Below are 26,251 nucleotides of genomic sequence, written 5' to 3'. Positions count from 1 at the left end.
TTTATCTCATGGCCAACACCCTTATGGTGGCATGCCAACACCCCCCCCCCCCCCCCCCCCCCATATATATATATAATATGAGTGTTGCGATTAACATCCTCGAGGAATAGTGTTTCGTCGAACAAGGAGGAAATCACGTCGTAATTCCCACTGTTTTAATGCGAAAAATTATTGACGAATTGGACCAACCCAGTTTTCTGTAATGGGCATCTGGCAGTCTTTCGCGAAACACGAAAACGCTCATCACGTGCGGCTGATGTCAACTTTCCTGATATCTACGCGCCGACATCTTGATTTTGAATAAAGGACCCGTGCACCCGAATCGCTTCTGTCGGTCGGCTGAACTAAGAGTTCCGGCATACATACTGATCAACTTACGTCGAAAAAAAGAAAAATCTAAACTTGTGCGAGGGCTCTGCTCATCTTGCTCCCAGCACGCCATAATAGAGACGCGCGTAGTGCTCGCTCTGCCCTAGGCGCCTGCGGATTTCTTGACATGCAGCGCCTCTTGGTATGTGCCCACACACACACATAGACAGGCGCCCATAGGATGCGCACGTCGCAAAATCATTAGCCGTTCGTCTGCAGAACACATACGTGGGCGGCTTGTTTTTTTTTTTTTTTTTCAGCTTACCAAATGTTTTTAAATTGCCTGTGGCGGATAGCACAATTCTAACTCTTGAGCTAAATTACTCTATGAGGCGGCCATTACTTCTACTAGGAATCAAAATTATTAATTGAATACTTAACATAATTACGGTAATTAACTTTTAGTTAATTTCCTTAGGGCACATATTTCAATCTGCGAGTAGTAGCTAGCCTCTATGCAAGGCATATCGACTTGGAACGAATTCTCAGGACTACGTCAGTTTCGAGATAATAATTTTCAAAGTGTCCGACGAAATGCATTGCCGTTACAGTTACTTTTGTGCTTCAATGCATCAGGCAGCGTTTTCTTAAAAAAGTAAGTAGAACAACAGTGCATCTTTACTGCAAGATTTACGGCGCATATCTCGAAACAGGTGCCATACTCAGAATTCGTTCTAAGTCGATATGCTTTGCATACTCACTAGCTACAATTCGTAGATTGATATATGTGCCGTAAAATAAATTAAAACGTTAATTAGCGTAATTTTGTTAATTATTCAATGAAGCATTTTGATTTCTCGTACAAGTAATGGCCTCCTCATCGAGTAATTTGGATCAAGGGTTAGAATTGTGCTATCGGTCACAGACAATTTTTTTTAATTTGGTGCAGCTAAAAAAAAAAAAATCACCCTATATAATTCATGACAACCATTCTCTTCAGCAAGTAAATTTACTAGGCAAGTTGGTATGCGTTCATGATTCGTGGTGCAAAAAGAGACACACACATGCGCATGCGTAAGTGTCTGCGTTTTGCGCTACCAATCGTAAACCATTCTCTACCAAATCATTCGTGCTTCCCATTACGTAGACGTTAACCGGAGTTGAGTCTGCTTAATTTTTGTAGCGTTATTACGTGCACTCAAGGGACAAGTAATTCATCCGCAGATATATTGCCGAACAAACACACGGAGGTGGATTCGAGCCCACGAACTTCTCTTGATAGTCATACCCTCTATCCACTACACCTCACAGCAGACACGTTTGCTGCTCCTCTGACGTTGGTACCTGTACATATATACCTTTACCCGAAATTTGCATATTTTCTTCCAACTTCTGTACTGTCCTAGCCCAGCAACACTTTTAATAGTAATAAAGTTGGTTGTAAGTGGCCAGAAATGCAACATGTATACATATAATTGCGAATCATAATTCGTGTTTATGTAGTAGTAGTAAAGCAGCCTGGTAACGTTAGTGTTGCTATTGAAAACGAAATGGCACTGCAATGTAATAACTGCACTAACGTGCAATATGTCCTGTAAATTTGTAATATGATTGTTCTTTATCATACAAACTAGTTATTCCTTTAGGTTTTCTATCACCAATCTGCTTCATTTCATAAGAAATCTTGGATTAGATCGCATCTTGCATTGCAGGAAATGTGTTCGTGTTACGCCTGAAATCTGTCTTTAACGCCCTTCTGGAAGCTGCAAATTATTATAGGGCGCACATGAACGCCCTGTATATAGGGTGCTTAACGAGTGCAATAATTAGTGTAAATTCTAAAACACCCCATTCAGCACCTTTGTTAGTGTTGCATGTTTCTCCCCCCCCCTTTTTTTTTTCCATTTCCATCATACATCCTTATTATGGGGTGTTATAAGTTGCATGGGTGCTAAATAAGTGCAGTGGAGGGTGTAAACACAAACTCCGTTTTAGCATCCTTAAATGTGCAGAGGTGTTTACTGTTTGCGTATATTGCTATATTCGCGCTCCATAGTCTGCTGGAGATTTTGCAGCCCCAAGCGACACACAGTGCATGTTGCCGCCCCGAGTAAAATCTAGCAGATCGACCGCAACGTGGTCTTGTCCGGCTCACGAGGGCGCGACCGTGTTGACGCTCAGCGACACGTGGATGTCTTATACGCATTACTATTCTATTTCTATTCTATTTCTATTCTATTTTGCGAGCTGGCTGCAATGTTCAGTCTGCGCATCGCCAACTGTGAGCGTTGCTGCGGCTCGCAAGAGCGAAATTGCCACCGGGCTTTGTTACGAAATATAGAAAACATCATCTCAGACTCTATGGGGGGCCACCGCAGGGTACAATTCTGCTGAAAAGAAAGCCTGTTGTGTTGTTTACCAGTGGATGGTACACACTGGCCACTCTCGTTATTGACGGCAGACCATTTGCTGATGTTGTCCTGCTAGGTCCACGGCCGGACTTATGTGCCAACTGTGCAAGCCATCCTTTCGCACCTTGAATTTTTGAGCATCACTTGCTTAGATTCACGCGGCCTTCAACGGGGTCGTCCGGACACGAATTTGCATATGTTCATGCGCCCCGCCTGTCCTCACCTCTTTCACCGCTCTCTCTCTCTCTCTGCATATTAGAGGAGATTTACCTCTGGCCGACCTCTCTGCCTTTCCTCAAATAAATCTGCATATCATTTGTCTGTCTTTTATATCCTTTCCGGAGCGGGTACAGTAGGTAGACGCGCTTCTGAATCTGATACAGGCCTGCGTTCTTTCACTAAATCGGCGTGTTGGATAGCGTGCACAGGGAACGACGCCCTTGTAGCCCTCCGTGCGTGATGCCCTCGCTAGCGAACCATCGAGCTCGTTTTCTGACGTCAGCCGCGCAGAAAAACAAGCACGCGCATATTTATGAACGGCTTGAATATGATGGAAATAAGCTGCGCGTTTCTTCGGTTCCGCGCCCACGGAGAGCGCGAGGCGCTTCGCCGTTGTTTCTTCGCTGGTGTGCCTGCGACTACACCGTGACAGCTGCAGCGGTCGCGAGTCGAACCAGGTTGGATTTTCTTCTGCGCGCCGTTTATGAGCTTGCGTTCTTGGCCTCGGACGCAAGCTGATGGACGCCTTGCAAAGTTTGGTCGCGTGTTGCTGCTGTAGCGAAAGCGGAGAGTAAGTGTATCGTTTCTGCATGTGTCACTTTTGTGTTCGTTTCGGTGCTTCCCAACTTCTGCCAAAGCACAGTTCCTTGAATCCAGTCACTGACGTGCACTGTTAATTACACCTGTACAGGTGGCGAATTATGGCGGCTCTTCTATTGAAAGTGCACGTTTTGCTTTCTCCTCCTGCCTGCTCGGTTTAAAAGGTCACATTGGCGGCGGCCTTGCGGCGCATGACGACCGCAGGCTGGATTCTTAGCCGCATTCCGATGGACACGAATTGTTTCAGGTACCAGCTTTGAAAAGCCAGTGTGGTTGGAATTCGGAAACTCTTCAGTATGTCAAGTTGTATAGCTTTGGGACACACAACGCTATCAGTTGCAGCGTATCGCTTACCGTTTCTTCATAGTGCGGGATGATGCGGTTTACGCGTTCTTGTCCGTCGAGCGCGTACTCGCGCTGCGCCGTCAGCTTGCGTATTCTGCTGCCCCTGTCATTGCACAATCACTTATTCGTGTCAGTTGAACAAATTTCCGCTATGACCAAGCGCACTCTGTCCCTCGAGCTTGTTATTTGTACAGGGATCACGAATAACGCAGGAAACGAAATTTCCGGTGCTTGACGTCGCCGTTGTTACCGTATTTAACATTGCTTTGTCGAAGTAACAAATTGACAGCGTAAGCAAAGTATGGCTTGATTATACATGGGCGCTTTTTTAATTTTTACCTCATTGTACAGTATGCTAAGTTTCCTGCCTCCTACTCTAACCTCTCTTCTTTTTTGTTGTGTGCTGGTGAACACACTGTTGTGGTGCGCATCGGCTGTGATAGTAGCGCAAACATCGATTACTATACAGCACCCGCGATCGCATTTGGCCTAAGCTGTGGGCAGGCGATACAGAGCTTCATGACAGTACTTTCATGCATTACAGTCATGATTCCCGTTTTTCCGTGATACATATGCGTGCGCACGCCGAGGGTCCATTGTATGATTTGTGTCGCATGGTAATGACATCGAACGAAATATCGAGTTCACGCTATTTGCTTTCGAAAGCAATGTTCTGAAAGGTAAATGTGGTGTGATGCTGCTGTCAACAGATGCCGCAGAAGGTAGGAGGTTGAAGAAGCCGTAAAACTTGTTCCTAATTGGTTCTCGCGCAGTTATGTTTCGGTAACTTGATTGTTTGCGTATTGGGCTTTCCCGTGTCTTCTCAAATTCATAGTATGGAGAGCAATCTGCTGACTCCGGCAATAGGGAGGCTCGGCGGTGCCATTCGAAGAGGCCATTATACATTAGCGCAGCACAATGAGTCGCTTTCCTCTGCGCGTCTTTCGCGGCCGCAGAACAAGACTGAGCAAACAAGACTAAAGGTCAGCTTCCCCCATCGTCTACGCGGCGTCTTTTCCGAGTGGCCACACGTGATGTTTCCGCACTCGTGTTCACGCGAGCGAAACGTTTGGCAAGGTCCTTCGCCTGTAAACAGTGACGCCACACCGATAAGAGGTTTCGCCCTGATAAAGCGACAACTGGCGGACACAAGTGTGGCTGATAACCGGATGCGATGGGGGTTTGGTCTTTTCCTTCGGTGATTCACGGCTATAATGTTCCCCGACTTCGGCAGAGCACGCGGCGCCTGCTGAAGGCGACCTCGAGAGAGGAGAACGTAAGCACTCAGGGTCGTCGAACCCACTCGCAGGGCTGCTATAATTCGACCATTCTTTTCGCCGAAATCTATTTCTTCCTTATCATCCGCCGCTCACAACCAGCCGATCTCGCTGATAATGTAGGCGGTGCGTCGATAAGACCGAAGCTCGAATATGAATACATTGGTTGCATCATCCCGGCCCAGGTCTTAGAAACAGAAAGGCATGGAAGTAAACCAGAGATGGGGGGTTCCAGTTGGCTACCTGCCGCTATGTATTCGCGCGTTGCCGCTACAGCACTTCACCCATGCAGCATGGAAATGATTATATTCTGTGAACTTAATCCATGGTTAATTGGCTGCGTTGTGAAAATAATTTCTCCGTTGAGCCATTTTGCAGTTTCAGATAAGCGCAGCGAGAGAACCACTCTGTATATCGAGTCGAAAATTCGTACGAATGTAGCAATTTTGTACCCTGTACTCCCAACTATGTACCCCCAACTGCAAAATTTTTCGGACCACTGAATCCTTGAAGAAAAGAAATTTCGTTCACTGGGATCCGTATGGTGACCAAATTTCTAACCTATATTCCCGGCTGGGTACAGAAGCAACAAAGTGAATTTAACTTTCTCGCGCCTTTCATGCTCCGGGAAATGGTTGCGGGGATTGAGAGGCTTGCAGGAAAGGCTAGTGCTTGCAGTAAGAGTATCGGGTTTTCGGGTTGAAGTTGTGTGTGATTAGAGTGGGCACTTGGAAGAATAGGCTGATGAAATTTCAAGAGGTGTCACGATAAATTAACCAAGTGTCACGGAAGTCGTGGAAACGTCCTTCTGAGTAGCGAAATAATTTTGAAATTTTCAAGAGAACCTTTAGAGAAATTAAGAGCTCAAACTTGTCGCACGCATAGGTCAGACATTTCGACATTGAAATGTGCTTTCAAAGTTCATGTCGAAGTTCGGGAACGTTAATTTCGGAATGTTTATGGCAAAAGGGGGTGCTTTCAAGATGGCCAACGCCGGAAACTTCTACAGTGTGCTAGGAGAGAATCACGTGACCTGCCATGGGCGTTTAAGGAGCTGCGGCAACGATGTCGGCGCAGAGAGTGTACGTCACCGTTGGGAAAACTGCTCGAGCGACCACAACAGTGGTCGAGTTAAACGAAAAAAAGGAAACAAAAAAAAAACGTCTCCAATTTTTTTTTTTCGGCAGTTGGGTTTTAACCGAAAAGGGCTATTGAAAGCAAATTAATCAGAGAGCTAAGACGGCGATCGGCTGAGAACCAAGTGCGTTGCGATGCAGGGAGCGCCAGGGGGGCATCACGGGAACCTGGGTGAGGTCAAGGTCATCTGCCGCCAAAAAAATATCTACTGCGATGAAAACTAGGAACGGCGAGGAGGTATGGGACGGAGGAGCCCTGGCCCGGGTCTAGCTTGCAGTCTCCGCGCTCCGGTGGTTGCTGAACTGGCCAGGTTCGCTGATGTCAACGCGGGGTCCTATCTGCCTTATTCTGCTCGTTCGAGCTCCTTTTTACCCGCATATGGTTGCTAATAGAGTCTCACCTTCGTGCTAGAATATCCAATGCATTATCCTTAATATTGCGTAGTCACATCGCCATATGGTGCTGTGCTCTCGCTGTATAGACTGCTTGCTTGGACTCGGTGCAATACTAATACTTTCCTAAATTAATTTTTACCACGCACTATGAAGGACGAGAATCGTCTACCTGCGAATAAATCGTAACAATAACAGACTTCACTTTACAGGCGCACTGTTTCTTTGTGTTTTTTTTAGGAGTGATTCTGCTTGAAGGTTATTGACAGTATCGATTCATTGATGTTATTAGTGTTATTTGTGGCGCACGTAATCCTGTATTCTTTTGTTGTTTGCCTTTGTATTTATTGTATGTACTTTGCCGCGTTTGTAGTTTTTTCGTGCATTTATTGTTCTGTATTCCCACACGTAACCCTCTATAATGCTTCGACGATTGAGGGTACGTGGAATAAATAAATGCGTAAGTAAATAATGAAATGAATGAATGAATGAATGAATGAATGAATGAATGAATGAATGAATGAATGAATGAATGATGCTTGGGCTCCGTAACGGCGGGTGCGCCTTGTTCATAATGACAGCGAACGGCGAAGTATACTCATTTTATTGCACGTAAACGAATGTGTGTTTTTCCCCGTTTGCTGTCATTGTGAACAACTGGACTCCCCTGGGGGAGCCGAAATGTGTTTTATTTGAATACATTTGACCTTGCTCGGTGTTGCATGTATTATTTACTTTGCTCTTTAATTTCTTTTAATCATTGCTGTTTTCCTAAACGCTCGTGTTTTTCCTATCTGCGTGACCTCTGCACAGTGTGTTGTGGAGGAGGCTCGGAAATGGAGAGTTTGGCCCTGCGATCTAAATCATTGGTAAAACGACGTTTCCGATGGATCACTTTGCAACCAATAATAATAATAATAATAATAATAATAATAATAATAATAATAATAATAATAATAATAATAATAATAATAATAATAATAATAATAATAATTTTCATGCTTCTATTAACCCATATGAGAATGCATTTCCTACACGCCATTTTCTGCATTTCGCGCTGTTTTCTCAGTGTGATTGCATCCACACGAGAGCTTATTCTGCATTGCCATTAATGGCTAAATTGCCCTAAACTTGACAGTTTTCCGACGTCCCCGTACAGACATAAGAAGGAAACGAGTACGGCGCGCCCATTTGTGTGCCATCAATGGCGCACACGTGTCTGCGCAGTTCGATCTAAGCCGTCAGACCAGCAAGTAAACTGCCTTCGATCAGGTGGCGTGCGCGATTCAGGGCGTGTCTGTATGGCGCCCGATGGCTGCTCGCCGCCGGCTTATGTGCGGCCAGTCGTATCAGCAGCTCGCACGTACGCGCGTAAATTTAGGCATGGCCGTGCGCAGAACATTCCGCCACTGGGGCATGTGCAGCTGTGTCCGAATTCCTTCCTCTCCAACAGCGAGCGGCGCCCTGCCTGCTGCCCCCGAGGTCGGCTACGCGCAAGGTGTCATTGCTGTCGTCCAATCGCAAAACGCGGAGTGAAGTTCATGTTTTCTCTCTCGTTCATCATCTACAGCCAGACCTTGTTGAAGGATTCCCCTTTGGGGCAGTCTCCAAGATGCACATCATGAATACTTGCGCTTTTGAAAAAAGCGGTTTATTCAAGAGTGTCACAGCCTCGACTGTCGCGTATATATGGATCGCTGGTGCCGGGGAGGTCGCGGTAAAGTGTGCAGCGAAGTCTGTCGCGGCTGCTTCGCTTTAGTGTTGTTACGTAACCAGCTGTTGCCCTGTCAGGCCAGCAGTAGATCGAAATTGTTTCGACGCATGGCTTCTGAGGTCGCACGTGTACGTCAGTTTATGCCACGGGTTTCCAGTAAACAAATTCTTGAAAGTTCGCGCACGTGATGCTTTCCTCCCTGTCCATTCTTGCGATTTTTTTATCTAGTTTTTTTTTTTTCGTTCTTTCTTAATTTCTTTTCTTCTTTTTTCCATTGCGCTTAACACCTGCGAAGCTGACCCTCGCCATTCTGCATAGATCTGTCGCGCGGAGGGTGTAAAGAAACATCGGGGACGATGAGAATGTGCGGGACGGTCGGTGCCTGCCGAGCTCAGTTGGCCGCCGTAACCCGGCGCGTTGGGTGTTTGCGCCCCGTCATCGAGATAAGGGCGTTCCTTGAGGACTCGGTGCCTTGGTGCGCGCAAATAGTGGCGCCATAAACGGCAAGGTGCGCCGCGGAACAGCCGCACGCGATAGGGGCGGCCAGTCTGCCGCGCAGGACGGGGCGTGCAGGCATGCGCTCGGGTGCAGTTCACGGGTGCGACGATGTACCGCGGCAACGACGACCGCGTCATCGGCCGCCGTTCGTTTGGACATGGGAGGTGAGCATTCCGATGGCGGTGTATATGCCTGCCATACACAGAACGGGCGCGCATATACGAGCGTTGTATACGGAAGGACCTGAGCACGCCAAACAGTCCCGTGAAATGCATTGCTGTGCGGCGCTGGGAAGGCGAGTTCCCAACCCATTGATGCAATCATTCTGCAATGGGGTGGGATGTGATTGAGACCGCTTTGAGGATGCGTCTCGTCCTGCAATGTCAGGGCGTCGAAGGCTGCTGCCTACGAGTGATGGCGGCCCATTATACGGTGCTTTACCTGATGGCCGTCAATGTCGCGAACTGTCTGTTTCGACCGCAGCTTGAAGGCCAACTGCAGCGAAATCTCACGTGAGCCTAATTTTAAAAAATGAGCAGAGGTACGTCACCAAAGCAATTGCGGCAAAACTGTAGCAGCCGCACTGATCTTCCAATTAATAGCATTCAAATTGCCCCGTACAGACGGCAGGCACCCCTGTAGTATGCCGCGCGCAGCTGAACGGTAAGGCGGTTATGACATCATTTACAGAATCGCAGACGGCGCGCTGCGAGCTCTCCTTCTCCTAATGGTACTTTTGCCTTAAATATATGTGAAAATATTCTGGAAGTGCAGCTGCATACGGCGTTAAACTATCCGTGTGAAACAGTGAGCAGACTCTGTCACGCAGAGTCTGTATTTGGCGTCACTTCCGGTGAGCAGTAATTGCGGCGCCATTTCCGGTTTCGATATGCAAAACATGGATTTTTGTAGATAGTTTCCGGTTAACCTGTTTGCACTACGCATCCAAAATTTTGCGTAGAGCCTTCGTTGTAGTTGCACCATCACTGCAAATAAATTTTTTACACAATGCACAATTTCGCTTCATTTGGTCCTAAATATAAGTTTATTATTATTATTATTATTATTATTATTATTATTATTATTATTATCATCATCATCATCATCTTGTTATTGTTGTTAAGCGGCATTGTTACACAAGGACTATACCTATCAAAGAAAGCGCTCGACACCATCGCAGATGCATGTTTATGTATATACGGGTATTTTAAGAATTGCTCAATCGGTGTCTTGTGTTCTCATCAAACTGCGCTCGAAGGGTGTAAGGAATACCGAAGTTAAAGATACTGCTCTTCTTGTATTATATTCTACATACTCTGTGCTATCACCGGGCGTGATAGCTGTGATGATCCTGTTGATGCGAATTTTGTAGATAAACCCAGACCGCAGACGTATGAAGCTGTCGCATTCTATCAGGCTTTCAACATGCTTTGTGAAGACGCTATGTTTTAGAACATTTCTTCACTGACCAACATATGCACTGCTTTTTGTAAGGCTATAGTTGTTTAAACATAGCTATGCCCCCCCTCCTGCCTTTCAGCTGAGGTAGGGAAACCCGCCTGTTGTTGAACGTAGCTTTTCTTACGTCCGCGCTGTATTTCAAGACAAATTTGAAGGCATCATGACGGCATCCTGTGGATATGGTGCGTCGCGCACTTCAGAAGATGAATTGAGTCTGATTGGCAAAGTCTGTGCTTTACCGTATAGAGCAGAATGTCGCACTCGTATCATGCAGTGTGCGCATGCACGAAGCGAGAGTAGATGCTGCAAGCGTCGCGTCTGTTAAGTCTATGATTATATGAAGACAAAAAGAAAGAAAAAGACTGCAATAGCCCACAATCGGCAAACCTACAAGTCAGTTGCACCTGTAACTTGTGCCAGCCAATGAAATGTTGCTGAAGGATTTAGGGGTATGTATTTGAGTAACTAAAACGCAGTCTATATCCGACGCAAATATCGGGCCCCTCGGGTCGTACGCTTGGCGCATTCCGAATTCTGCCCCGAACTCTCTCGCGCACGTACGCGAGCGGTGTTGCACAGCCCAATCAATGCGGCAACCACAAGTGCTGTCGCTGGTGGGTCATCGCACATTCAGCGCTCGGCGGGCTGCGCGCTGGTCATCGGTGCGGAAAAAAGTGCAGCTGCTGACCACCATGCGCAGCACTGCCTGCGGCGGGGCAAGCCGTAAGCGATGACAGCTCCACGCGAAGCACGTGTCTCGTCCTGCGAGGAGTCCATCGTCGGTTGTGTTTCGTGTTGGGCAGCTGCTGTGCCCTGGCTCGTTGAATGTCGTAGTGGCAGCAGTAGCACGTCGTTACTAATCTCATTCGCAGATGTATCAAAAATAAACGGAAAGGTTAACCAGGTTTGCGAAATCAACGAGAACGACGAGCTTCTCCGATATGTTGACCGCGAACGACTTGGCACCGCCCATTTCGTGCTTAAAAGCTAAAATAGAATCGACCGTATATTCCGAAATGTGAAGAGAAGCTTTCGTGAATCAGTTAAACTCTGCAAAGCTGTTCATCATATGCAACGTGTTTTGCAGCATAGCAATTGCGTGCCATGCCCGGCGATCCAGCAAGACGCGGAAACCCCCACCTCGTGATCCACGCCACAGCGGATTACATTGTCTCCTGGATGGGCGCACTTTTCTCCACGCAATCTTCGGGATCAGCGCAGTTTAATATGTCACTCTCTCCAGGGCCGGCCTACCCTATTCCCCAAGAAGCCGACAGAGCAGACGCGTCGAACCGCGGGAAAGAAGGCATAAGATGATTTGCTTAAAAAAGAAAAAAAGGAATTGTGCATTGGAAGGCGTATGTTTGTTGAAGGGGGAGTATATTTAAGCATACCGTTTGTTGTTTCACCGCGTGGTGCCGCAGAGAACAGAGCCGGTCACCGGCGCACCCGTAGGAGTAGTACAGATGGGGCTACATATATATACCTATATATAAGCCGATTCACGATGTAAGTGCTGTCCTGTGTGTGAGCTCTGCGGTAAGACAGCAGCACCAGCCACTGTCGGCAAAGTACGAGAGGTTCAAAGACAGATTTGCTTTTAAAAAGTCGTAGAGTCCAAAGAGTGAAACTGACTAGTCGGCCCAGTCATAGCGGTTGATCCAAAGTTCGACTCCGCGGTCCGCTGTACGATCGGATTTCGCGGCATGCTCGTGCCTGTACACTATGGAAATCCCACGAAGACAATCGGTGCGAGAAGAGCTGGGGCTTCGTGCAACGATCGGGCGACACGCTTTTGTTCGAATGAACCGCGGTTACTTCATTTATAGGAGACTGGCGGGCAAGCGTCGATTTTGCATTCGTCTCAACTTCATTCGAGTCTGGACGCTTTGAAGGAAGCCGATGCATAGCCGAGCTTTGTGATTGACTGGAGCCTCACCTCGTTTTGAAGAGGATGCTTTAAACAAACCTTGCTCTCCCGGTTGCAATTTCTGTGGGATGCGTTCTGGACGACCTCTCTGCTTTGGTGTGTGGCAGCTGTTTGGATTGGCAGTGTCTGCGGTCGGCGTTGATTGATCTGGCAGTACGTCATACTGATGAAGGAAAAATGAGAATGTTGCAAAAATAAATAAAGATGAAGAAGAAACAATTTCTCGTTCGACATCGACCCCTCCCTCCCCTTTTTTTTTTCTTAATTTATCTTATTCATACGCCAGACGTTCCCTTTCTTGGTCTGCGTTGGAGCCAGCTGGCTTCTTTGCTTAAGAGAAAGTAAAACGCGCTGCTGAAAGTTGGTGTTGGCAGATTTCGGGCGTGAGGTTGTTGGCCAAACAGTCGTTTTGTATTTCCCGTGAAGGCCGCCTGTCCTGAAATGCTGGACATAGTATGTGGTACTCACAGAGCGGTGACGCTGTTACTGAGGAGTGGTGAAATTGATTGGACACCACAGACTGACCTGTATTCTTGGGTTTCAGAAGGAGTTACTGATCGTGACGTCTAACGTAAACAATGGATCTTGCTTTTGTTTCTTGATTAGCCTGCCAGTGGCAATAAATGTCATCACCACAAAGGTTTATACGAAGAATACTAGAAGTAAATCTAGTGCTAGATGCGAATCCAAGATGCGAATGATAACAGTGCATGGATTTGCCTAAACTTCGTTCTTCTGCTGACTTCGAACGACCTTGTCGATTCTGATATTAACTTTCTTGAGGACATTTCTCACTGCATATTTGTTGTATGACTAGAAATAGCGTTATTGATCTTCTAATTTCTGCCGTTCTCTGACTCTAAGAACATTAAGGCCATTATTTTTAAGCGTCTGCCTGGTCTGAACACATCTGTAGTTCCCCCAGTACATTTTTTTCCCACCCACTTCGACAGTTCTAATTTTCTGGCTTGCATTGACATTCTATATATCACCGGCGTTACTGTATAACTGGCCAGTACGAGCTAGTTCTATCCTTATCACCTTTGTCTTTGTAAATGAGGTTCACCTTACTTTCACACCATCCAACCAGAATTTTTCTTCGTTCTAATCACTTCCTCTATGGCATTAGTCAGCAGTGCCTTGCTTTTTGGACCGAGGTTTTTGATTATCTGGGTATTGGGATTTCATCGGGTCCTGCTGCCGTGTTGTTAGGGACATTTTCTGCTGCCCTTTTTCCAATAAAAGCTTCTATGCTACATTTTGATCTCTCAGGCCTCTCTGCTATTGCTGGATCTGTTGTCTGAACTACGCTTTTTCTCGTGCCGAAGTTATCCCTAATAACGTCTGTGATGTACCGCAGAGCATCGTCTCCTTCGTAGATGTTACCGTCTTCATCCCTTATAGCCGTTTGCGAGCTTTTTAGTTGGAGCTCCGAGTGCTTTTATATGGTTCCAAAACCTTTTTGTGGCGCCTTTGTCTCTTTTGTGAATGTTATGAACCCAACGTTCACTTTCGCATTTAATTTTCTCTTGCACGAGCTCACTCGCCACCCTTTTCTCGGTATGTGTTCCATCTAAGGAGCACCTCTTCCTCGTGTATTCCCAACTTTTTGGCTTCTAGATGATCCCTAGACGCCTCTTTACGCTCTTCTATAGCTTGCTTTATTTCCATGTTCCACCACTTACGTGGTTTCCACTTTCCAATCCAACAAATTTTTTGCCGTGTCTGTCTTAACTCCTGCATAACGTCTTCCAGTTCCGTATCTTACCAGACTGTTGTAGGAAACGCATCCCTTTTGTTCCTTATGTTTCCTGCGACCTCTGTTACTTGCTTTTCATTCACTTTTAGAAATTCGGATGCTATTGGTTCATGTTTTGCTTTAGTATTTTTCCCAAATTTTATGGTTAAACGTCTATGATCGCTACCCAGGCTTTTTTTTTTTTTTTCAATGTTCGTCGATCATCATTTGGTCTAGTCGTTCGTAGACCGTTTCTGAGACTAGGGTGTAGTCAATACATGACTGCCTGTTTCCGCATTGCCAAGTTACATGTCCGTGACACTTATTCTCCCTGTTAACTACTATTAGGTTCTGTTCATCGCACAGATCCAGCACTAGAGAACTGTTATAATCCGTGTATCCGCCTAAATCCTCCATGGGCGCATTCATATCTCCTACTAAAACCACCTGGCCCGGTTTTTTTGAACTCATTAATATTGCTTCTAATACAATCAATCTATTATTTATTTTTATCGCTGCCATCACTCCATAGGTAAGCTACTCCTAGCCACGTCTTTTTGCCTATACCCATGTGCCGCTAATCCATAAATGTTCCCTTACATGTTATCTTTTAAATTAGCAAGGAAAGGATGCCGCGCCACCTAGGTGCGATCGCAAGGTGCACCACATACAAGGATCGATGTTGAACAGCTAGATGCCGCCCAGGGGCTCCGGGCGTGTATTTTGAGTGTGAGGGCAGGAGCCGCGGCTCATTTGCAATGGAACCCGTGGGGGCCGCTTTACTTATACTTATTTTACTTATATAACTGTGGGTTGTTCGGCATTCATGATAGAGTTCTGGCCTTGCCGACTGAAAGGGACCATAATTAAGCGAAAGGCGAACAGCGACGTCTTAGAACTATGTGCGAAGCAGATCTGAAGTATTTTAATCGCAAGAGAGCATTGGCATTCAGAAAGGTTGTTGCGGCTTGCTGCCAGCAGCCGGGTTTTGTTCGAGTAGTCTCACTGCGCAGATAGTTGTTAAATAACGCGCCTCGCTTACGAAACTGAGCCAATTCATCAGGAGTCGAACCCGTGACTTGGCAGTTTTCAGCGAAATAAAGTCGGGGCTCCAGCAAAGCCTTGACAGCGCGGATCCCCCAACGATTTGGTGCGCGGCGCTCGTGATCGAAGACCCTTGCGCAACAGCCATCGTTACGGCATCCGCCATCGAACGCACGGTTCGATGCGAGCGCGGATTTTGCTGCTGCAGCCTGACAGCAGGAGGCCTTGAGAAAACGCCGTGTGCGACTACAACGCCTTCGCAGCTGAATCGGGCACGCGCACTGCGGCGAAAGCATTGGGGTCAGGATGACTCGTTCGTCCAGAACCACTGCGGACAGGGCCAGTATAGTGTTCGAGTGCGTGCGTAGTGCACGCATGGCATCGGCAGCACGCTCCATATATAATTCCCTATAAGCCACCGCGCATATTGTTGACGACACCTGGGCCACGCAGAACAGAAAGCTGCCTATATACAAGACGATCGAGGAGCATCCATTTCGCACGCTTATGCAGTCTTCTTTTCTCTGTTTGTACATATCAAACATTGGGAAAAGAAATGATTACCTGCATTTCGCTGTGTCTGGGATACGATTGCGGGTCTTCTAAGGCTTTCTCTACTCCGGGGTTATGCGCTAGAGGAACATATCTGCCAATGCTTCCTTGCCCCACTAAACCGCTTTCGGCCTTTTGTTTGTTCGTGCATCTGAATGTTTATATAAGATTAATTACGACCCGCTGTGGTATCGAATCCCGCCCACGGCGGCTGCATTTCGATGGGGCGAAATGCGGAAACACCCGTGTACTTAGATTTAGGTTCACATTAAAGAACCCCAGGTGGTCCAAATTATTCCGGAGTCTCACACTACGGCGTGCCTCATAATCATGTCGTGGTTTTGGCACGTAAAACCCCATAATTTAATTCTTTAAAGTTTAATTGCGCCTGTCGCTTTAAAGCGACTCGCGGCCTATGAAAGATGCCGCATAGTGATTGACGCTGCTCGAGCTTGACTTGGGCAATACTTCTGGATTTTAAGATGTAGATGTTTCTTTTTGCATTTGAGCGACGCCTTTACGCCCGTCATTGCAAGACGTCTGACTTGCGACCCAAGTGTCCGAAGGCAGGAAAACGAGGACGATGAGGGGCAGAAAGTTAATCGCGGTATCGCGACCGGTTTTCTCTTGGAAATGAAAGGAGGCAAAAGAGAACGCCTTGTCCACTGTTTGAGGGCATTGGTCTCACATTTAACGATGTGTACCGTGGCGCATCTCGCCGTGTTGGTGCATTCCTTGACTCGTGGTCCTGATGCGCGAGAAAAGTGTAATGACACTATTATTAATGTTATTACAGTTTGCGCACTATTAGTACTTGTGAGGAGTGCAGCTTATGAAAGTATTTCTTGACGCATTTTTATTCACAGAATACTGGAACCCACACATCGCATTATAGTGCAATGCTGGTTTATTATTAGTTTATGAATTTGTCACGTCCGCACTTTGAGATATTTGGGACACCCACCGTTTTCAGAGAGCGATAGAAGGGAAAGGCGGGGAGGTTATAACCAGACGCACGTCCGGTTTGCTACCCTGCACTGGGGGAAAGGGGATATAGGGATGGCAAGAAAGAGAGAGCAACACTTGAGCGCACACTGAAGATGCGCAGCAAGACTGTCGCAGAGACCTGTCAACTTCAAGTATACTGCAGTAAGGCTCTCGCTGCTTTCTGCGCCACCGAAACACGCGGCCAGTGGTCCGAGGATCTTCATTTCCAAAGTGGCTGTGAGTTCAGTCTGTTTAATGCGGTCTGCAGTGAAGAGGTTCACACTCGACGTCGTACTGGAGACAAAGGCACAAAAAGTGCTGAATAGTTTCTTTGCTTTTGTAAATGCCACCCCGAGCCAGAGGCGGCACAACCGCAGTGGCACCAGAGCCATGCGGAACTTTTGATGACACTTGTAGCTTCAGTTTCAGAGACCTCACTACGCGACCGTTCTTGCGTCCCACCTGCTTCGGAATGGGCCCTCCTCCGCGCTGATGCTTCGGACCCTCGACTTCGCGTGTTGTTAACAGCAATAATCCATAATGCTTGAGCCACTGCAACGGTCTACTGACATAATTTTAAGCCGTTTTTCAGCGTATCCGCTTTCTGTGGTCACCTAGAAAATGAGGCGTTATTCTTCCGGGCATGGAGTCACCGGTTCGATTTCTGCAACATCAATGGACGCGACAGCCAATGATGTGATTGAGGCGTGACGCTGCGGCGACCCGATATGCAGAGTTCCTGCAAAGTTACTCAATCGCGTGTTCGTTTGTACTATTTTCGACCTTTAAATATCGAAAGGCAATATGTTTTTTGCTGGAAGGTGGTTTTTGTTTCGTATCATCACTCAGACTTAACGTCGTTCAGGACGCACATCAGAACATTCACTGCACTACACTATTTTTCGTTCTTTCAGAATATGCCATGGCATCTTTAAATATGTTCAAATTCACCGTTGCACATTCGCGGTTGCGTTATCAAAAGTGCTCTGCGGGAAAACTTGCTTGCGAATTTATTTGGACCTCGATTGGTTGACACTTGCGTGCATTCCACTCTGAAGTTTCGGAATCAATGGTTGACATCATTTCACGAGATGGTCGTGTCGTTAAGCGGTCGCGTCAACACATATACTATAGTTCTAACTAGAGGATTGAGTTGGTTTATATGCGTGCATGAGTTCAGATGGCGCGAACAACAGCGGACAACGAGAAGCATTGAACACACAAATGCACTCGGACGGCGCAGCGCATTTGTGTGCCCGGTCCTTTTGGTTGTTCCCTATTTCTTGCCGATTTGCAATTATACAAATGCTACTTTCCCGAAATGATCGTGAGACCGATTTTTCTCGAATTGGCGGCATTTGGTTTTATAGAGAGACGAGAGAAAGGGCAAACGCATTAACCAGAACAAAGAATTCGGTTTTCTACCCTACACGGGATGGGTTAGATTGAAAGAAAAAGAGGGAGAGAAATAGAGCGCGTGCACGCGATCACAATAATTCACAGCACATGATGACAGTTAACGCTTGCCAGGGCTAAAGCCGCTTGTGCAGGATTGAAAATCACATAAGTATGTCGAAGAAAGGTGTGTGTGCTTTACAGTTTGGTACCAGCAGCAGGCATTCGCGAATAAACTGTGAGTTTGCGGCTTTTGAAGCTTCTACAGCCCACTACAACGGTGCCGTCTACATTGCGGCTTCGACCGGAAGGTGAGCGATAACAGGCGAGCCGCAGTTTCATGCCGCGGATGAAATCGACGCGCGTGTATCAGTCGCACTCTGACCGCCCAATTTCGTTTCTGATAATTGGATATAGCGTGCCTCGCTCTCGGTTTATTTATTCTCTTCGCGAGATTACCTTTTCTCCCACGCGGAAAGTGCCCTTGCGTAACCGGCGCAGCTGTGCCAACCAGTCTCGCTTTCTATTCTCGGACTTTCGTCGATCGCGTCCATTTCACGGCTCACTCATTACCTGTCGCGGGTCGTTTGGCTCACTGCGCATGCAGTGAAATCGTTAGGCGCGGCCTGCACAATTGGACGCAATATTTGGAGTCTGACTGACTGATGGATGCGGTTTAATGCCTCTAAGCAACGAAGGGGCTACGAGGGACGCCGAATACGTGAGCTCCGGATTAATTTTGACCACCTGGGATTCCTCCCCGAATGCGGTGCGCTGTCGCTTTATTGCGTTAGCATTAGGAGTGCCGAAGAGGAAAAAAAAAGTGTGTTGGAAGTGTACTTCTTTCTGGGGTTTTACGTGCCAAAACCAGTTCTGATTATGAGGCACGCCGTAGTGAAGGGCTCCGGATTAATTTTGATCACCTGGGGTTCTTTAACGTGCAGTACAACCCAAGCACACGGGCATTTTTGCATTTCGCCTCCATCGAAATGCGGCCTCCGCGGCCGGGATTGGATCCCGCGACCTCATGTTCAGCAGCGCAACGCGACTGAGCCACCGCGGCGGGCGTTCGAAGTGTGGCAAGTCGGCCACGAGGTAGAGGTATATACAGTATATACTTTCCTTGGCTTCATTGTTGTCTGTTCGATTTATATGGTCATGATTAACAAAGCCCGTTGGTTTTCCTTCTTCTTTCGTTTATACGTATATACAGGGTGTTTCACTTAACTTGGGCCAAACTTTAAAAATATGGAAATGCCATGTAGCTGGACACAACCTAAGGTAATGTTTGCCGTACCTTGGAGATAATCAGATTATTTTTCACGTCCAGCCTAACTACATAATTAGTCTTAATTAATTAATCAGCTTCTCAAATATTATAATTAGATTGTCAGTGAGAAAATTGTAGAGCAGCATGAAAGAATTCAGAGCCCTTCCCCTGTCGAGGAAATGGGGGTAAGCGAAGCTTGTGGCAAGACGACGCTGTCGGAGGCGTTCCGCTTCGTGTGCCGGAAACTCAGGGTAGGCGGCTGTTCGCTGACGTTTGGCCTCAACATCGCGCTCCCACAACTCGGTGTCCGCAACTAGGGGTTTCGCCTGGGCTTCGGAAGCCCTCACGCTAGAATTGGAACATCGACGACGAGCCCTTTCTCGAGCGAGTTCGCGGCGCCGTTGCTCAAACGCAACCTGCTCCTCGGCGGAATGCACCACGCGCAGCCTTCCCATCCGGACGCCGAAACTGATCTGAGGCGAGGGAAGCCCGGCGGAGCGCGCGCCAACCCCCTTTCCTTCCCTTTCCCACCCCGGGACACACCAAACGACCCTGATTGGTCTCCCGCGTCACGTGATCCGGCGCCGGTGCAGCTTTTCCCGCACCTGCTCTTCCTTTCCTCCTTTATTTCTCTCTTTCCTTCCTTCTGTCTTTATTTCTTGTCCCTAGCTGGCTCATACCTACAATTCCAATGCGAGTATGAGCCATAGTAGTCTTAACTTTACATCGTCGGCGCAGGCTAGCCGTATACAAGCTTCGCTTGAAAAAAAAAAAAAAAAAAGTCGCAGTTTCGCCCGAAAGGCGAAGCACTGATTGCGATAGCTAATTAGTAGAGAGCTATACGAAGTAAGGATAGTAGTTAAATGGGCCGTATAAAATTGTAAACATTGGATTACTAACTGAATAGACAAGCACGCTGTAACGCGCGCAGGTAAACATGAACACATCTCGCTCCATGACCGCGGAAGCTCGCTGTGAAAATGCCGGAGTGAGAACGCGTGCCAGCAGCAGCGGGCAAATTGACATTCGCCCTGTCTCTCGTGTCGCTTCAACGCGAACTAGAGTGTACTAGACAATGGTATTCTAGTACACTCTAACGCGAACTAAACGTCGAAAGCACAGCGCATACGAAGCTACCGGCACTCGGCGCGTGCACTTTGTCCCCATCGCAGATCGCACGATACGGCGCCCGCGCGGCCGCGCTGTGAGCAGCAGCCAACGGCGCAGAAGGCACTCTCCCTCTCCGTCGCCGTCGCCTCTACCCCGTGCCTCGCGCGCGAAAGAAGACCGCGCTGTTCCGGCCTGCCTTCCTCCCTCGCGTGCGCTACACTGAGCCGCGATTGCCGGCTCACCCTCGTATGCTTTCACTCGCACACACAGCGTACGGCGCGTGGCGACGGTTTTATCGCCGTTGGACTTTATACGGAACCTCACGGCGACGGCGATGCCGACGGCAGAAATGCGCTTGGAGTGTCCATATAATTGCTATCGCAATAAAACTCCCGATACAGCTTTCTGTTGCTCAATACGTGCTACATGAAAGTGTTTTTCTGAGCGTGTAAGATGCCCGCGAATACACGCAAAGTGCCTCGAGCCGCGAGTCGCGCGGCAGTAAGTAGAACGCCACGAGTTGAGCGTGGAACGCCGTGGAACTGATTTAGCAGCGACTGCAGCCCGAACGGCGGAAATAGTCTTCGGCGTATATTGGTGCAAAAGACTAAGGAGTATACGGCTCCAACTTGAGTTGAAGAGTTCAGTCGTTTTCTTCTTTGTGGGGTTTTACGTGCCAAAACTAGTTCTGATTATGAGGCACAAGAGTTCAAGTCGGTCTTACTTCCTCTGTTTGAAAGTTTTTTGAAGCCTTGAACAGACCAACCGTTTTTTATGTATGCAATGCGTGATTCGTCTGTTCTGCAGCGCGATTCATTGCCGTGCACATTTTCCCTCCGAAACTGCGGGAAAGACTAGTGTCCCGTGACGTCGATAATATGGACGGAATAATTTTGTGGCCGCGTGGCTTCCCGTCGCGTGACACACTCGGCGAGTGAAGGTCACTTTCGCGGCTGGCCAATCGAACGCCCCAGGAAACGCTAGGCGAGCGCGTATACCTGGCGCGCGTGAGGGATGATGATGATGATGGCTGCCGTAATTCGCGTCGCGTGCTGCCTGCGGTCCCCCATTCATCCGGATCGAAGGCCCCGCTCTCTATTTCTGGAGACCGTGGCCGCTTTCGGCACGCGTGCCGAATTCCGCCGCGCGCGCCTCCGTTGGGCTGCGTGGGGCACTCAAGACTCCCGAGCGGTGTGTTTTAATTCGACGATTCACCCACTATAGACCGCCGTATTTGTCTGCCTCTTACGTTGTTTACGCTAATGCGAAGGAGTTACTCCAGCCACACCATGAATAGAACAGAAATGAGATTATATTATATTTGATTGAGCGCTACTTTGGGGGTCTGCAGGCTCCTTTCCCGGAACTCGCATCCATGCCAGTCGAACGGTAAATTCCGAGTACCCGGCCAGCGTGCCAAATACTGTGTAGAATCGTTTCGGGACATCACGAATATAGCGGCTATCGTGTACATATGGACTGTGTCTCATCTAGGACCAAGCCTTTAACAAAAACTATGGGGGGAGACCGCCGCGGATCGACGTCCTACGTGTACTTGGGCGTGAGCCCGACCCGGCGGAAGAGCGGCCAAGTGCTGCTCCAGCCAGGCTTAGCGCGCCTAAGTTTTCTTTCGCTAGTCGATATTAGAAGGGAGAAGCACGCGATCGAAAAGCCTGTGAGACCAGGTAGATGCAGCACATTTAATAAGCTGTATGAGTATTACCAAGAGGAAGGGTCTCCGCACTGGAGGAAATAATATTCACAGCAGTAGGCATCAAATCCTTAATTATTTTTTTTTTCGATAACAGTGACTTGAGGTAACAATGAATACTTGGAATACTCGTGGATCTTCAAAAGAAATGATGGCCAAAAAACATCAGGTAAGCTTGGGATCGTATAGCCCCGATGACGTATATTTCCGTGTGCAAAGAGCGCGTTTTCACATTCTGCCCATCGAAAGGTAGTCGTCTCGTCTCGAAGTCGGGAGTTTCGTGGCGGTGTTTTACGACGTACGTGACGTCAGGGCCGCGTCACGGTAGGTGCGACGGCGGCTTCCGAAGAGCGCTACCCATGGTCGTGCACGAATGTATATCCCGCGGCGTTCTCGGCAGAAAGAGGTGTCCGTCCGTTGCGAGGCACGATTATGTCGCCGTTGACGCTCGTTCCGGAGAAGCAATTTGAACTCGATTACGCTCCCCCCCGTGCGCGAGTGCGATTGACCCTTTTTCGGCACTACGAGGGCGGTTGCGGCCAGATGCCGTGCCCACCGAGCGGTGATCGAACCCGTGGCCTTGGCGGCATCGCTGGGCGCGCGCGGCGTAAAGCGCCGTGTGGCCGGAAGAGAGAGGGACGCCCGACTACGCGCGCCACTACTACTATCCCGGGACGTCGCAATCAATGGTCGCGACGGGGGCGGACGGCACACCTGCACGTATGCCTCGTGCGTGGTGAGCCGTTTTCGCGGTTGCCGCTGGCGGCGGCAGCTGCTGCGGCGAGTCACGCTCTTTCTCGAGAAGCGGCGCTCGTTAGCCGGGTCTTGCCCCGCGGGCCTTTCCCTCGGCGATGAGCCGATCGCTGGCCTTGGGTCGACAGTATTTCCGAGTCAACGCACGGGGGCCGCTTTGTTTGTCTTCGTCGAGGCGCGGAACGCGCGGGAGCTTTCTCCGCTCTCGTTGTCTGCTACGTCGAAGAGCTCCTCTTGGTAGCAGGCGTTTTGCGCAGCATCACTGCGTGTGCGGGCGACCTCTGTTCGCGTATATAGCTAACGTAACTTTAACCTTGTAACGCCCAACGTATCAGTTTTCGCTACGCTGAGCTTGATACCTCAAAATTATGACTTCAGCGTGGCAAACTTTACACGCATAGTCTATAGTGGCGTTTCTGATACGCTGGAGCGAGTTGTCAGTTGTGGATAGTTTGGGAAATCGGTTGCTAATGAAGTTTTAACTGAAATAAAATTGCGTTGTTTTTGTACGAACGTTTCTAATTTTTTTTATTGAAATGAAAATAAAACAAACATGTAGTCACCATATAATGGGGATGGATACTCCCTCTCACCTAATAGTAACAACAACAATAATAATACAATATAGTAAGACAAGAAGCAACGTCATAGTGTCGAAAAATCTGGAGCATACAGTCCTATTACACGCACGAACATATAGAGATAAAAGGCGAAGACAAGTTCGCTCCACATCGAGTCCTTGGCCTTGCATATACGCGTATGCAGAGTTCCAAACACAAACACGAGGCCCCGGTGTAGTCTGAGATGTACAAGTGAACAGACTGAGGAAGATACACATATAATGGAAATCTGCGCACAGAGATACGACAATTAAGAGATATTTTCATTTTTCTTTCATTTTCTGTTCTAATTTTCCTTGATGGGAAACGGGGTTTACCTTTTACATTACTTTCGCAAGAAATCGAAATGCGTAAATGATTAATGAAAAAAAAAGTTGCTCGATGACTTTGTAGCAAATTAATTTAGGGTAAATATTGCAACTTACGAATTGTAGCCGGCGACTTCGCAATGTATGCATACGCGCTTGGCACGAATTCAGACACCATTCTCAAAAGCCGCTTCTTTTCTGCAATGCATACAACATCGTGCTCGTTCGCTAGATTATTGCGTGCTGTGTCCTCCAAAATAGATGCAGACACACCACCACTCTGAGTCTCTAGCACCCAGTACAATGCAATTATTACCAAGCTCGAGCGTACCACAATAAGGAAGTACTAAAGATATTATTTAACAAATATAGGGCGTATTGTCATGCAACGTCGATTATAAACGTCGAAACGTCAGTGAAGTCCTGTTATGTTTTTCCTACGTGCTTCTATTTTTCAACTATATATATATGGCCATGCTCCGAGTAGTATTGACTGCCCCACGGAGCAGGTGCACCCCTCTTTCTTTTTTTAATAAATTAAGACTACTTGGCTTACGCTTATGATATACTTTTGCATACAGTTACGTTGATGGTAAAGCTGCACGCAACTGTAAATTGAGGATAGTAAAAAACAAACGAAAATAATTTAGCTCGCAGTGTTCGCAGCTTACCGCTATCCTTGAAAAGAAGTGTATAATTGCATCCTACCGGTAGGAGACAGAAACTTGGGAGGGTAACAAAGAAGCTTGAGAAATAGTTAAGGACCGCGCTACGAGCGATGGAAAGAAAAAAAAAAAATGAGCCGTAACGTTAAGAGACGGGAAGAGAGCGGCGTGAATCAGAGAGCTAACGGGGGTACCCGATATTCTAGTCGACATTAAGAGGGAGAAAATGGAGCTGTGCAGGCCGTGTACTAATGCGTAGGGCAGATAACCGGTGGTCTAACAGAATGGGTGCCAAGTGAGGGGAAGCGCAGTGGAGGACGGCAGAGAAATAGGGGGTGTGATGACATTGGGAAATTTTGCAGGCACAACTTGGAATCGGCTAGCGCGAGACAGGGGTAATTGGAGATTGCTCGGAGAGGTATTCCTCCTGCAGTGGACATAAAGAAATGGGCTGATGATGATTATTATTCGCAGATATTTCATGCATGCCGTTGCGAAACAGTCTCGACCTCCATCCATCTGCGCGGGGCGCGCACATTTGCCTGAAGCAAGTTTCGTTTGCATGGGCTATTCGTGCCTCGTAGGAATACGAAGTGCACGTTTGTCGAGTGAGTTGGTACGAATTGCATGTCATGATAACTTCAGCGCGACAGTGATAAAAACTCGACATCCAGACACGGGTCCTGGCACGAGCTGGAGAGATGCCATCGTGAAGCACAGCCTGGCAGCCTACGTAGTTTAGCCTCCCTTACCCCTCACCCCTTCGATTAATAAAGTTGTCACTCATTTACTCAGTGCGACAGTGATAAAAACTCGAGGACCACGACAGCGCAACACCCTACTTCCAGTTGTTCAATTCGGAGTCAAAAGTGGGAGGTTTTAAAGGGCGTCAGGTGAACAGGAAACGAAGGAAAACACGCACAGAAACAAGGACGATTCACGTGATTAAACTCTTGTGCCCGTTTGTGATGAAAGAACCTTCGATCGCCATTGAAAGCTTGTGACTATATCCTAAGCACAACCTGTCTTTGAAGGATGGCATACGGGATCACGTATGTGTCTCACCACTGTAAGGCCTGCGTGCCACTGATTCTTGAAAAAAGTTGCGAGTTACTTGCACGTGAATTCGTACTTGAATACGTACTAGATAAAAAAAAAAGGCAAACTGTGCGTCAGCGTCCCATCGTCCACACTTTTCAATGGCGATTGAACCTTCTTTCACCATAAACGTTAGACACACCCAAGAGTTAAATCATGTGAATCGCCCTTGTTTTTTCTTTGCTTCTTTCTGAATTGCTGGAACAGATAACGCTTTTTTTTTTAGTTCGTTTTCTGTTAAGCTGACGCCTTTTAAAACCTTGAATTCTGACTCCGAATTGGACAGTTCGGCGTAGAGCGTTGTGTTCTCGTCGTCCTTACGTTTTCGTCTGTCGCGCTGAAGTTGTGATCGGTATAATAACATGCGCCGGGAACGGGACCGTCATATATTGATGTATGATAAATGGTATATTGAATAAAAAAAGAAACGAAAGTGAACTGTAATAAGCTCATCGAAAGATCGGTGCATTTTTTTTTCCCCTGGAGATAAATGACAGCAAAATCAGCAGCCTACTTATGCTTGGAGATTGAGACTGGGTAGCTTCGCGTCGAGTTCCCGTTGATGAATGCTTTATTTCGCTCGTGGATGGAGTCTTGTTGGTGCTCGATTTCTCGGAATGCGGTTTCCGCGCTCGCGTAGCAGTTGCTGGCCCCCGAAATTGTGGCCGGGCATCGCCGAAAAGCGTCGAGGTGTCTCCCGCGGCCGA

General features: G+C 47.7%; 1 protein-coding gene across 11 annotated transcripts in view; it reads left to right on the top strand.

Annotated features, from left to right (window-relative positions):
• The window catches only part of LOC119457165 (rho-related BTB domain-containing protein 2), a 275,684-nt gene that overhangs the window by 112,583 nt on the left and 136,850 nt on the right, over nt 1–26,251 (top strand). Inside the window, exon 1 of one of the 11 annotated variants that reach the window (XM_049665097.1) lies at nt 3,045–3,397. The exons of 8 other annotated variants lie outside the window; for them this stretch is intronic. In XM_049665097.1, coding sequence (XP_049521054.1) covers nt 3,180–3,397 — 218 coding nt within the window. In that variant the 5' untranslated portion in view covers nt 3,045–3,179. Of the gene's footprint in view, nt 1–3,044; nt 3,398–8,848; nt 9,067–26,251 lie in introns of those variants that run through there. 2 more of the 11 variants (XM_049665099.1, XM_049665098.1) reach the window with 2 other exon arrangements.

This window comes from Dermacentor silvarum, chromosome 1 (assembly GCF_013339745.2).
Source record: "Dermacentor silvarum isolate Dsil-2018 chromosome 1, BIME_Dsil_1.4, whole genome shotgun sequence".
In the NCBI taxonomy this organism is placed as follows: domain Eukaryota; kingdom Metazoa; phylum Arthropoda; class Arachnida; order Ixodida; family Ixodidae; genus Dermacentor; species Dermacentor silvarum.
The sequence above is the reverse complement of the archived record's forward strand: the minus strand, read 5'-3'. Positions and strand labels throughout refer to the sequence as shown.